The sequence below is a fragment of the Mobula birostris genome, chromosome 24 (assembly GCF_030028105.1).
Source record: "Mobula birostris isolate sMobBir1 chromosome 24, sMobBir1.hap1, whole genome shotgun sequence".
Lineage (NCBI taxonomy): Eukaryota > Metazoa > Chordata > Chondrichthyes > Myliobatiformes > Myliobatidae > Mobula > Mobula birostris.
Window position 1 is genome coordinate 57,913,161 of NC_092393.1, and position 12,153 is coordinate 57,925,313.

General features: G+C 40.6%; 1 protein-coding gene across 1 annotated transcript in view; it reads left to right on the forward strand.

Annotated features, from left to right (window-relative positions):
- The first annotated feature begins 1,813 nt into the window (after positions 1 to 1,813).
- Positions 1,814 to 12,153, forward strand: part of LOC140187111 (beta-2-glycoprotein 1-like) — a 44,621-nt gene continuing 34,281 nt past the window's right edge. The window contains exon 1 of the mRNA XM_072242071.1: positions 1,814 to 1,929. Within this exon, the coding sequence (XP_072098172.1) occupies positions 1,863 to 1,929 (67 nt within the window). The 5' untranslated portion in view covers positions 1,814 to 1,862. The remainder of the gene's footprint in view (positions 1,930 to 12,153) is intronic.

Genomic DNA, 12,153 nt, shown 5'->3' on the forward strand with positions numbered 1-12,153 from the left:
GAACTCCATCTTCCACTTCAGCCCAGCTCTGCATTCTGTCAATGTCCTGTTATAACCTATGAGACCTCGTACTACAGTATCCACAACACCACTAACCTATGCATTGATATTGACTCTGGTTTGATGTATTCTTGGAGACTTTATTGCATGCCCACTCAACATCCAACTTCTGATTCCCACATCCACATACAAATGTAACAGCAACTGTTACCTGCTTGTATTGGAATGCAAGCAGCCCGTTGCTTGATTCAAATAATGCTTAACTGTCAGTCAAACAGTTTAGAGAGATTGCGGAGGAAATGTTGTTGCCAATCCAAACTCACTGGGCTGAATGGCCTGTACTGTTCCATGTTCAATCTCACAAGTTGTCATCTATTGGTAAGGAGTGGGGGAAAGGAAAGATGAACCAGTCAGCACTATCTCCTTCTGCTGGAAGGAAGTATTGAGGCAATGATGGTATTGAATTCTGAGCTGTAGTCAATAAAGAGCATCCTGATGTATGCATCTTTGCTGTCTAGATGTCCTAGGGTTGAGAGAAGAGCCAATGAGATGGCACCTGCTGTGGGTCTGTTGCTCTGGTAGGCAAATAGGTGTGGATCCAAGTCACCTCTCAGGCAGGAGTTGATATGTTTCATCACCAACCTCTCAAGCACTTCATCAGTGTGAATGTAAGTGTTACTGGATGATAGTTTTTGAGCAGGTTACCATGATCTTCTTGGGCACCGGTATAATTGAAGTTTGCTTGAAGCAGGTGGGTACCTCAGACTGTCCCAGCAAGAGGTTAAAGATCGCAGTGAACACTCCAGTCAGTTGATCAGCACAGGTTTTTAGTATGTGGCCAGGTACCCCATCTGGGGTGGATGCTTTTTGTAGGTTCACCCTCCTGTAGGCTGCTCACACGTCAGCCTCAGAGACTGAAATCACAGGATCATCGAGATTTGATGGTCAAAGCGAGCATAGAAGGCATTGAGCTCATCTGGAAGCAAAGTCCTGTTGTGCATAGATAAATAAATACCAGTGTGTAAGTATTTACAATGTAAACAGTATTATAGAAAGTGGTTTAAAGTGTTTACAGTGCAGTGTAGTGACGGGGGTCGTAGTCAGGGGATGTGTATGGGGCTAACAAAAATAGTTGATCAAATTCACTACCTAGGGAAGAAACTGTTAAGATGGCGTGATGCCTTTGTTTTAATAGCCCTATAGTGCTTTCTGGAAGGGAACTTTAGGAAAAGGCAGTTTGTAGGGTGGGTAGTGTTTGCAATGATTTTTTTCCTACCCACTTCTTTGTCCTGGACACATACTGTACATACAAGTCCTGCACCATTTTCTTAAAATTTCTTTTAGATTTCTTACCATGATTTTTTTAAAGAATGAAACTTAAATTCCTGGCTTCTGCTAAACAATCCTGTAAAGTTGACTTTCTCACATACGTGAAAATCTCCTGAAGAGCTTAGGAAATAGCAAAGTTCTAAAGGTTCTTTAAAAATATAAGTCATTCTTAATAGTTCATAACCATTAATGAATTACAAAGGAATGTTTTCTGTTGCTCCAGAATTATAAAATGATTTGGTATATATTACCAGGGAGATATAGATGTTTCCTCTAATCCAGTGGTTTTGTCCCAAGGTAATCTGCATGCTTCATTGTTCAGCCCAAAGTTGTGCTGATCGGGAAACAGCTTGGCCAGAAATGTTTCACAATGTTATCTTTTGAAAAAAAGGAAGATTTGCCTGCTGGCATTCCCACGGTCATTAACCTGAGATTGGCTAATAAAGTATTAGCAATATATAATATCAGGCTTCCAAAGGACAGTGGTTCATTTGTCTCTGTACTCTGCAAAACACCTTTTGAAAAACAAGAAGATGGTTTCTATATATATCCTCTTTGCATTGGTTTATCAACTGTTTGTTTGTAAATATGTTTCAGCGGGTAAGTGATCACGACATCCAAAGTTTTAATGAAACCTTTTCTTTTGCGTATTCAATAGTGTACTGAGGCCTGTATTACCAACTCACTGAGTCCTTGAGCATTGAAAAACACTTTGGGTCATGGGGAGGGTTTGGTTGGAGTGGGGGAATGAGAGAATTTTCCAACTTCTGCAGTAACAGGCAGCCCCTGGCATTTAGCAATCAAACTTTGATGAAAATTATTGACCCCACTGATAATGGACGACAGGAAATCTCCAGCTGAGTGAGACTTGGTGATTTCTGAGATCTTTGGTTTGGTATGGATCTCACGGTGGAAGTGTGATGGTATTGTGGTGGGGAATTGTTGCAGTTAATTTGTTGAATGTTACCAGTATAATTGTTTTTTCCAAAATGCCAGTCAACACAGCAGAGTTATTTTGGACAAAATGGAACTTGGCTAGAGTTTTCTGTATTTTCTTAAGGACATTTTCAAACTCCTGTTTTCTCTCAGATGGTTGACCAGGAAGCTCTGATGATATTTTGGGGTGGACAGCAGATATGAGGCAAAGGACACGGCTAAGGGGCATCATCATGGGGTCCCGTAACAATCGCTTGTGAAACAAGGGGAGTGACTGTCAGTAAGTGTAAGGTGGTCATGTAACCCTCCCCGCATTGATAAGGTCCAAATTGTGCAGAGTGGGATGCTGTGTTGAATTGGGCAGACTGCCTGGATAAGTGTGACCAGTGCATATTGCTGCTGCAAGCTATCAGTGGCACCATGAGCCTCCAGAAGATCCTCCATATTTTCTGGCTAAGAAAGATCCCCACTCCTTCAGTGTCATCAAGAGGACATGGCCACAATCATCATGAGGAAACATTGGAGATAGATTTGACATATGATGAGAAGAGAGGCCAATTCCATCATCAAGACAGCACTTCACTGGACCCCTGAAGGGCAGAAGAAATGCAGGAGACCAAAGACAACTTGGCGCCATACTGTAGAAGCAGGAATGAAGACCCTGAACCACATCTGGGGCACAACAGAGAAGATGGCCAAGGACAGACAGAGATAGAGGACGTTCATCGCTGCCCTAAATGCCAGTGGCGTAACAGACAGTGAGTAAGTAAGCTATCAGTGAGTCACAGGTGGTTACCCTTTTGGACAGCTCAGCTCATCTTCTTTTTGTGCCAGTTATTTCTCAAAAGGAAGTGAGACATAGTACATAGTGTTTTGCCACAGTTATCTGTGTAATGCACTTCTGAAGGTGACAGTGGCCTTACCAATCTTAAATTAACAGATTATCTGTAAGAGCGAATATACATGCATCATAAATAACATACTACTTAGTTCTTAAAGACAAGGAATAGTTTCATGAAAGTACTCGAGCACACGAATTCATAACTGAACAGACTGGTGATTTTAATGTGACAGCTATGAACCACATTCAAGAATTTGTGGATACACATATCTGCAATAAACACCGGAGGGTATTTCAGCCTTTACTATTCTCTGAGGACTTCCAAAGGGAAACTATGCTAACTTTGAACATTAATTATCCACATCACAGAGTAGCAGAATCTGTCAAATTCTGGTCTTCATTCAAACTCTACACTAGGACTGTATTGCCTAATCAGCAATACATAGGCCTGGGTAAAAGATCTAGAACCATCAATTCAAATCCTGCCAAGGCAGACCTAAAATTAAATTATCTGAATTATTTGCAATAAAAAGATGATACGATCACTTTACTAGGACAGTTGTAAAAATTTAAACAGTCCTTGAATGTTCTTTAGGAAAGAAAAAATGTACCTGGCATAACAATTTGAATAATTCTTTATTGACCTTTTAAATGGCTACCAAACCATTCAGTCCAAGGGTAGGAAGGGATAATCATTAATTTCTGTCCTTGCCAGCAACACCCTCAGCCTGTGGGTCAATAAAATTACACAACATCATAGTACCGGCTGGATAGTGATTGAAATTGCCACATTCCAGGGATAATTATAATGATCCCCAATGTTACAATTCAGGGCTAAGACAAATCCAGTACAAACTTAGCATTAAACTACCTTGGTGTGCATGGCTCATATTTTGACTAGTTCAAACAGTATCCCTTTATACATCTAGTTTCGCTCATTCCACAGATTCTACTTACAAATTTTTCGGCAAATAAAAAGTAGCAAACCACATAAGGACCCCTTGGAACATAAGAATGAGATGAGAAATTCTGTCCCTCAAGCCTGTTCCACCATTCAAAAAGATGAAGAAATTCTGGATGTAAAGTTTATATTCTTTTTCATGATTATTTTCTGATCCAGTTAATTTTATGTTTTAATGATTGATGTACGTGGACTCCATGATTTGGGCTATATTACTATTCATTTTTATATATTTTTGTAACTGTATTTTTTCTCCTATCATAATTATATGTGCTGTATGTGACTGTCCATTGCACCTTGGCTCCAGAGGAACGCTGTTTCATTTGGTTGGTTTCCTCTGCATTGTTGAACACAATTAAACTGAACTTATGATGTCCTCATAACGTAATCTGTTTACAACCCTCTGCTTCCCCATTCAAATCATTAACTTGTTAAATACAGCGAAAAGTTGCAGAACTAGAGTAGACACATCATATCAATTTGTTCATCATCCTTGCTCTTTGCCAGCCTGATGCTCAACCAGTTACCTGACTGACAGGAAGAAGCTTGTAGGCCAACAGGATAATAGTTGCGGCATTTTATAACACATCAGAAGAGCTTTGAAATCCAAATTATTATCAGTCCTCAATGACAATAGGAATCACAGGGAAAGAAAATTAACCTTAAAGCTATATAAGAAAATATTTCTATATTTCAACTGTATTTGTCTAATGGAGAGAGTTGATATCTTTTTAGACAGAGGTGAGGAGGAATTTCTTTAGATAGAGGGTGATGTATCTTTGGAATTCATTGTCACAGATGGCTGTGGAGGCTAAGTCGTTGGGTAAATTTAAAGTGGAGGTTGATAGGATTTGGATTAATCAGGCCAGGGTTGAGAGGGATAATAAATCAGCCATGATGGAATGGTGGAGAAAATTTGATGGTCTTAATGGTCTAATTGTGCTCTAATGTCTTATAGTATGGGCTTTTGGATATATCCCAATTCATTAGGCACACACAACAGCCAGTTTTAATACTGAAATGGACATATATAGTCTAATCGGGATCTGATGTCTGCAATGCGGCAGCAGGTATTCCTGTAATATAAAACTGTGCTTGAGAATTTTTTTATGAACTTAGAACAAATAAAGAGGACTATAAGTTTATTATGTCCCCACTGATCAAAAAAACTAATTCTAGTCTTGGTTTTACTTCTGTATTCAGTGCTCATCAAGGTACCATATAAATGAGGTGAGAGTGTGAGACTATGTGTTATGGACCTTCCTGGGTGAAAATGACACTTCCATAATTTGCCCTTTAACCATTTCACCTATCACATGAAATCAATATGGCTTATTTCATCTCATTTATTTACTTATTTAGAAATACAGCATGGAACAGGCCCAAGAAGCCGCACCGCCCAGCAGCTCACCTATTTAACCCTAGCCTAACCACAGGGCAATTTACAATGACCAATTGACCTACTAACTAGTTAGTCTTTGGACTGTGGGAGGAAGCTAGAGCACCCAGATAAAATTCACACTGGTCATGGGGAGAACATTAAAAACTCCTTACAGACAGCACCAGAATTGAACTCCGGAATCCAGAATGTGTGAGGAGTATTAGCATTGCATTAACCGCTACCCTGACGTGGTGTACCAATTATTGACTATTGATCAATCTGCAAAATGAACTATCCTTTCTGTTTACCCTATTTGGTCTTCCCAAAATTTGAAGCACACTGACTGAATCTTCCCTCAGCTTAGGCAACATACAATACACGTTTTGGGTTCAGTTTGATAAGAACATACGAACATAAGAAATAGGAGCAGGAGTATGTCACGACACACATCAAAGTTGCTGGTGAACGCAGCAGGCCAGGCAGCATCTCTAGGAAGAGGTGCAGTCGACGTTTCAGGCTGAGACCCTTCGTCAGGACTAACTGGAGTAAGAGTGAGTAAGGTCTCGGCCTGAAACGTCGACTGTACCTCTTCCTAGAGAGGGTCCTGACGAAGGGTCTCGGCCTGAAACGTCGACTGTACCTCTTCCTAGAGATGCTGCCTGGCCTGCTGCGTTCACCAGCAACTTTGATGTGTGTTGCCAATCAGGAAACTGTCAACTTCCGCTTTAAATATACCCACGGACTTGACCTCCACTACAGTCTATGGCAGAGCATTCCATAGATTCACAATTCCCTGACAAAAAAAATTTCTCCTCACCTCTGTTGTATAAGGTTTCCCCTCAATTTTGAAACTGTGCCCTCTAGTCTGGATACCCCCACCACAGAAAACATCCTCTCTACATCCTCCCTATTAGTCCTTTCAACATTCGGTTGGCTTCAATGAGATCCTCTCACATTCTTCTAAATTCCAATGAATACAGGCCCACTTCTTTGTTCCCCATTAATACCTCACCAGCATCATTTTTCCAGTGGTCCAATATCAGCTCTCACCTCCCTTTTACTCCTTATATAACTGAAAAAACTTTTGGCATCCTGCTTTATATCATTGGCTAGCCTGCCCTCATATTTCATTTTTTCCCTTCTTATAACTCTTCTAGTTGCATTTTGTTGGATTTTAAAAGTTTCCCAATCATCCAACTTCTGTAGGACATATCTATCCTGTGTTTTGTGAACTATTCCCAGAAACTTCAGCCATTTCTGCTCTCCCGTCATCCCAGCCAGTATCCTCCTCCAATCCATCTTGGCAAGCTCCTCCCTCATGCCTCTGTAACTCCCTTTATTTCACTTTGATACTGATACTTGTGACTTACGCTCCTTCCTCTCAAACTGCAGTATAAATTCAATCATATTATGATCACTGCCTCCTAAGGGTTCCTTTACATTAAGCTCCCTAATAAGATCTGGGTTATTACACAACACCCAATCTAAGATAGCCTTTCCCCTCATAAGCTCAAGCACAAGCTGCTCTTAAAAAGCCATCTCTTAGGCATTCAACAAACTCCCTCTCTTGCGAACCGACACCACCCTGATTTTCCCAATCCCTTGCATATTGAAGTCCCCCATTACATGCCTTTTTCAGCTCCCTTTGCAATCTCAACCCCACATCTTGGCAACTATTTGGAGGCCCATATATGATTTCCACAAAGTTTTTTTCCTCTTGTAGTTTTTTAACTCCACCCACAAAGATTCAACATTTTCTGACCCGATGTCACCTCTTTCTAAGGATGTAATTCCATCTCAACAGAGCCACACCACCGGCTATGCCTTCCTGCTTGTCCTTTTGATACAAAGTATATCCTTTGATGTTAAGCTCCTAACTATGGCCTTCTTTCAGCCACGACTCAGTGATGCCCACAACATCATACCAACCAATATCTAATTGCTACTCAAGTTCGCCACCTTATTCTGAATGCTACATGCTTTTAAATACAGCACCTTCAGCCCTGCATTCTTTGCCCTTTTGAATTTTGCCTCTGCGGTACAATTTAACTTTTTGGTCTGTCTGCATTTGTATCCGATCATTGACTTGTCCTTCCTCACATTCATATTACATGCATCATCTATTGTAAACCTGCTGACTCATCTTCAGCTCTATCATACTGGTTCCCATGCCCCTGCCATATTAGTTTAAACCACTTCCAACAACTCTAGTAAACCTAGAATATTACCTATTACAATTCTTTGAGGAAATTACAAGTAGACAAGGGAGATGCAGTGGATGTTGTATATTTGGATTTTCAGAAGGCCTCTGACAAGGTACCACACATGAGGCTACTTAACAAGATAAGAGCCCATGGCATTACGGGAAAGTTACATACGTGGATAGAGCATTGGCTGATTGGCAGGAAACAGAGAGTGGGAATAAAGGGATCCTATTCTGGTTGGCTGCTGGTTACCAGTGGCGCTCCACAGGGGTCCGTGTTGGGGGCCGCTTCTTTTTCCATTGTACATCAATGATTTGGATTATGGAATAGATGCTTTGTGGCTAAGTTTGCTGATGATAGGAAGATAGGTGGAGGGGCTGGTAGTGCTGAGGAAACAGAGAGTCTGCAGAGAGACTTGGATAGATTGGAAGAATGGGCAAAGAAGTGGCAGATGAAATACAATACTGGAAAGTGTATGGTTATGCACTTTGGCAGAAGAAATAAAAGGGCAGACTATTATTTAAATGGGGGGAGAATTCAAAGTTCTGAGATGCAACAGGACTTGGGAGTCCTCGTGCAGGATACCCTTAAGGTTAACTTCCAGGTTGAGTCAGTGGTGAAGAAGGCGAATGCAATATTGGCATTCATTTCTAGAGGAATAGAGTACAGGAGCAGGGATGTGATGTTGAGGCTCTATAAGGCACTGGTGAGACCTCACTTGGAGTACCGTGGGCAGTTTTGGTCTCCTTATTTAAGAAAGGATGTGCTGACGTTGGAAATTCACTAGAATGATTCCAGGAATGAGAGGGTTAACATATGAGGAACATTTGTCTGCTCTTGGACTGTATTCCTTGAAGTTTAGAAGAATGAGGGGGGACCTCATAGAAACATTTCGAATGTTGAAAGGCATGGACAGAGTGGATGTGGCAAAGTTGTTTCCCATGATGGGGGAGTCTAGTACGAGAGGGCATGACTTAAGGATTGAAGGGCGCCCATTCAGAACAGAGATGCGAAGAAATTTTTTTAGCCAGAGGGTGGTGAATCTATGGAATTTGTTGCCACGGGTGGCAGTGGAGGCCAAGTCATTGGGTGTATTTAAGGCAGAAATTGATAGGTATCTGAGTAGTCAGGGGATCAAAGGTTATGGTAAGAAGGCGGAGGAATAGGACTAAATGGGAGAATGGATCAGCTCATGATAAAATGGCGGAGCAGACTCGATGGGCCGAATGGCCGACTTCTGCTCCTTTGTCTTATGGTCTTATGGTCTAATATTAAACAATATTCTTTATCAAAGTTAGTTTAGCATGATGTGAGTGAGTAATGGTGGTGTTCAACAGATACTCAACTTGAAAGTAGAAATGGGATGACTTGGGATTGCAGAGTGATCTTGAGGTGTTAATTCAAGTTAAAGGAACTGTATGGCACTTTACAAGTGGATAACTGGGGAAATATTGCCCAGAAAACTTTAGTATCTGTTTCAAAGTCAGAATCAGAATCAGGTTTAATATCACCGGCATAAGAGGGGTGATTGATAAGTTCGTGGCCTAAGGCAGAAGGAGTCAATTTTAGAAAACCTAGCGCATTTATTTTTCCTACATTTACACACCTAGTCCAGCAGTCGTGGAGCATACAGATTCCTTCTTTGTAGAAGTCGGCGTCTTGGACCTCCAGAAGTGGTCCACAGTAGGGGTGATTGATAGGTTCGAGGCCTAAGGTAGAAGGAGATGAGCTATTAACTTTCTGCATTTTCACTCAAAGAGTTGAAATGCACGTGCATGTAATGAGAGCTGTATAACTCATCTCCTTCTACCTCAGGCCACAAACTTATCATTCACCCCTGCTGTGGACCACTTCTAGAAGTGGTCCATATGCTCCACGAACACTGGATTAAGTGTGAACATGTAGGAGGGGACTATGTTGAAAAATAAATGTGCTAGGTTTTCTAATATTGACTCCTTCTACCTTAGGCCACAAACTTATCAATCATGCCTTGTACGTCGTGAAATTGTTTAACTTTGAGGCAGCAGTATATTGCAATACACAATAATAGAGGAAAAAATCTCTGAATTACAGTATATATACATACTTGCTGTAATTCAGTATTTTCTCTATGATTATATGTGTGTGTATATCTATAGCGCCTAAAAAATATTCAACCCCTTTGTAAGTTTTCATGATTTATTGTTTTACGATATTGGATTTTATTTGGCTTTTTTAACACTGATCAACAGAAAAAGACTCTTTTGGGCCAAAGTAAAAACAGATCTCTACAATGTGATCTAAATTAATTACAAATATAAAAAACAAAATAATTGATTGCGTAAGTATCACCCCCTATACTATGGCACACCAAATCATCACTGGTGGAGCCAGCTGGTTTTAGAAGTCACATATTTAGTTAAATGGAGATTTGTTTTTGGAGACTTAAGTGTAGTCAAGTTGTTTCAATGGATTGTAGTAAAAGTACGATCCAACTGCTGGTGAGTCGGTATCCTGGCAAAAACTACACCATGAAGACAAAAGAACACTCCAATCAACTCTGTGAAAAGGTTATTGAAAAGCACAATTCAGGAAATGGATAAAAGAAAATTTCCAGGTTACTGAATATCCCTTGGAGTACAGTAATGTGAATCATCAAGAACTCTCCACATCCACTCTATCGAGGCCTTTCACCATTCAATAGGGTTCAATGAGGTCACTCCTCAATCTTCTGAATTCCAGTGAGTACAGGCCCAGAGCCATCCAACGCTCTTCATTTGTCAAGCCATTCAATCCTGGTATCATTTTCATGAACTTCCTTTGAACCCTCTCCAATTTCAGTACATCGTTTCTAAGATAAGGGGTCCAAAAGTGTTCACAATATTCCAAGTGAGGCCTCACCAGTACTTCATGCAGTCTCAACATTATATCTTTGCTTTTATATTCTAGTCCTTTTGAAGTGAATGCTAACAATGCATTTGCCTTCCTCACCACAGACTCAACCTGCTATTAACCTTTAGGGAATCCTGCACAAGGACCCCCAAGTATCTTTGTTCCACAGTTTTTTTGTATTTTCTTTCTCCATTTATAAAATAGTCAACCCTTTCATTTCTTCTAATAAAGTGCAACTTCTCAACACTATTCCATCTGCCATTTCTTTGCCCATTCTGTCTAAGTCCTTCTACAGCCCCTCTACTTCTTAAAAACTACCTGCCCCTCCATCTATCTTCATATCATCTGAAAACTTTGCAATAAAGCCATTAATTCCATCATCCAAATCATTGACATACAAGGTAAAAAGAATTGGTCCCAACACAGACCACTGTTGAACGCCAATAGTCTCCAAAAGCCAACAGGGAAAGGCTCCTTTTTTTCCCCACTCTTTGCCTCCTGCCAATCAGCCACTGCTTTATCCATGCTAAAACCTTTCCTGTATTACCATGGGCTCGTAGCTTGTTAAGCTGTCCTATGTATGGTGCCTTGTCAAAGGCCTTCTGAAAATCCAAGCACACAACATCAACCAATTCTCCTTTATCTATCCTGCTTGTTATTTCTTCAACGAATTCCAACAGATTTGTCAGGCAAGATTTTCCCTTGAGGAAAGCATGCTGACTATGGCCTATTTAATCATGTGTCTCCAAGTAACCTGAGACCTCATCCTTAATAATCAACTCCAACATCTTCCCAACCACTGAGGTCAGACTAACTGGCCTATAGTTTCCTTTCTTCTGCCTCTCTCCCACCTTGAAGTATGGAATGACATTTACAATTTTCCAGTCTTCCGGAACCATTCCAGAATCTAGTGATTCTTGAAAGATCATTACTAAAGCCTCCATAATCCTTTCAGCCACCTCTTTCAGAACCCTGGGGTGTACACCCTCTGGTTCAGGTGACTTATCTACCTTCAGACCTTTCAGTTTCCCAAGAAACTTCTCTCTTGATATGGTAACTTCACACATTTCATGACCCCTGAAACCTGGAACTTCCACCATACTGCTAGGGTCTTCCACATTGAAGACTGATGCAAATTATTTATTCAATTTGTCTGCCATTTCGTTGTCCCCTGTTACTATCTCTCCGGCATCATTTTCCAGCATTCTAATATTCACTCTCACTGATCTTTTCCACTTCATGTATCTGAAGAAACTTTCGGTAGCCTCTTTGGTGTCTTTGGCTAGCTTACTTTCGTATTCCATCTTTACCTTATTAATGATTTTTTAAAGTTTCCTTCCATTGGTTTTTAAAAGCTTCCCAATCCCCTAAATTCCCACTAATTTTTGCTCTATTATATATCCTCTCTTTGGTTTTATGTTGGCTTTGACTTCTCTTGTTAGCCATGGTTGTGTCACCTTTTCAAAAGAATACTTCTTTCTCTTTGGGATGTATATATCATGTGCCTTCTGAATTGATCCCAGAAATTCCAGCCATTGATGCTCTGCCATCATCCCTGTCAGTGTTCTTTTCCAATCAATTCTGGCCATCTCCTCTCTCATGCCTCTGTAATTCCCTTTACTCCACTGTA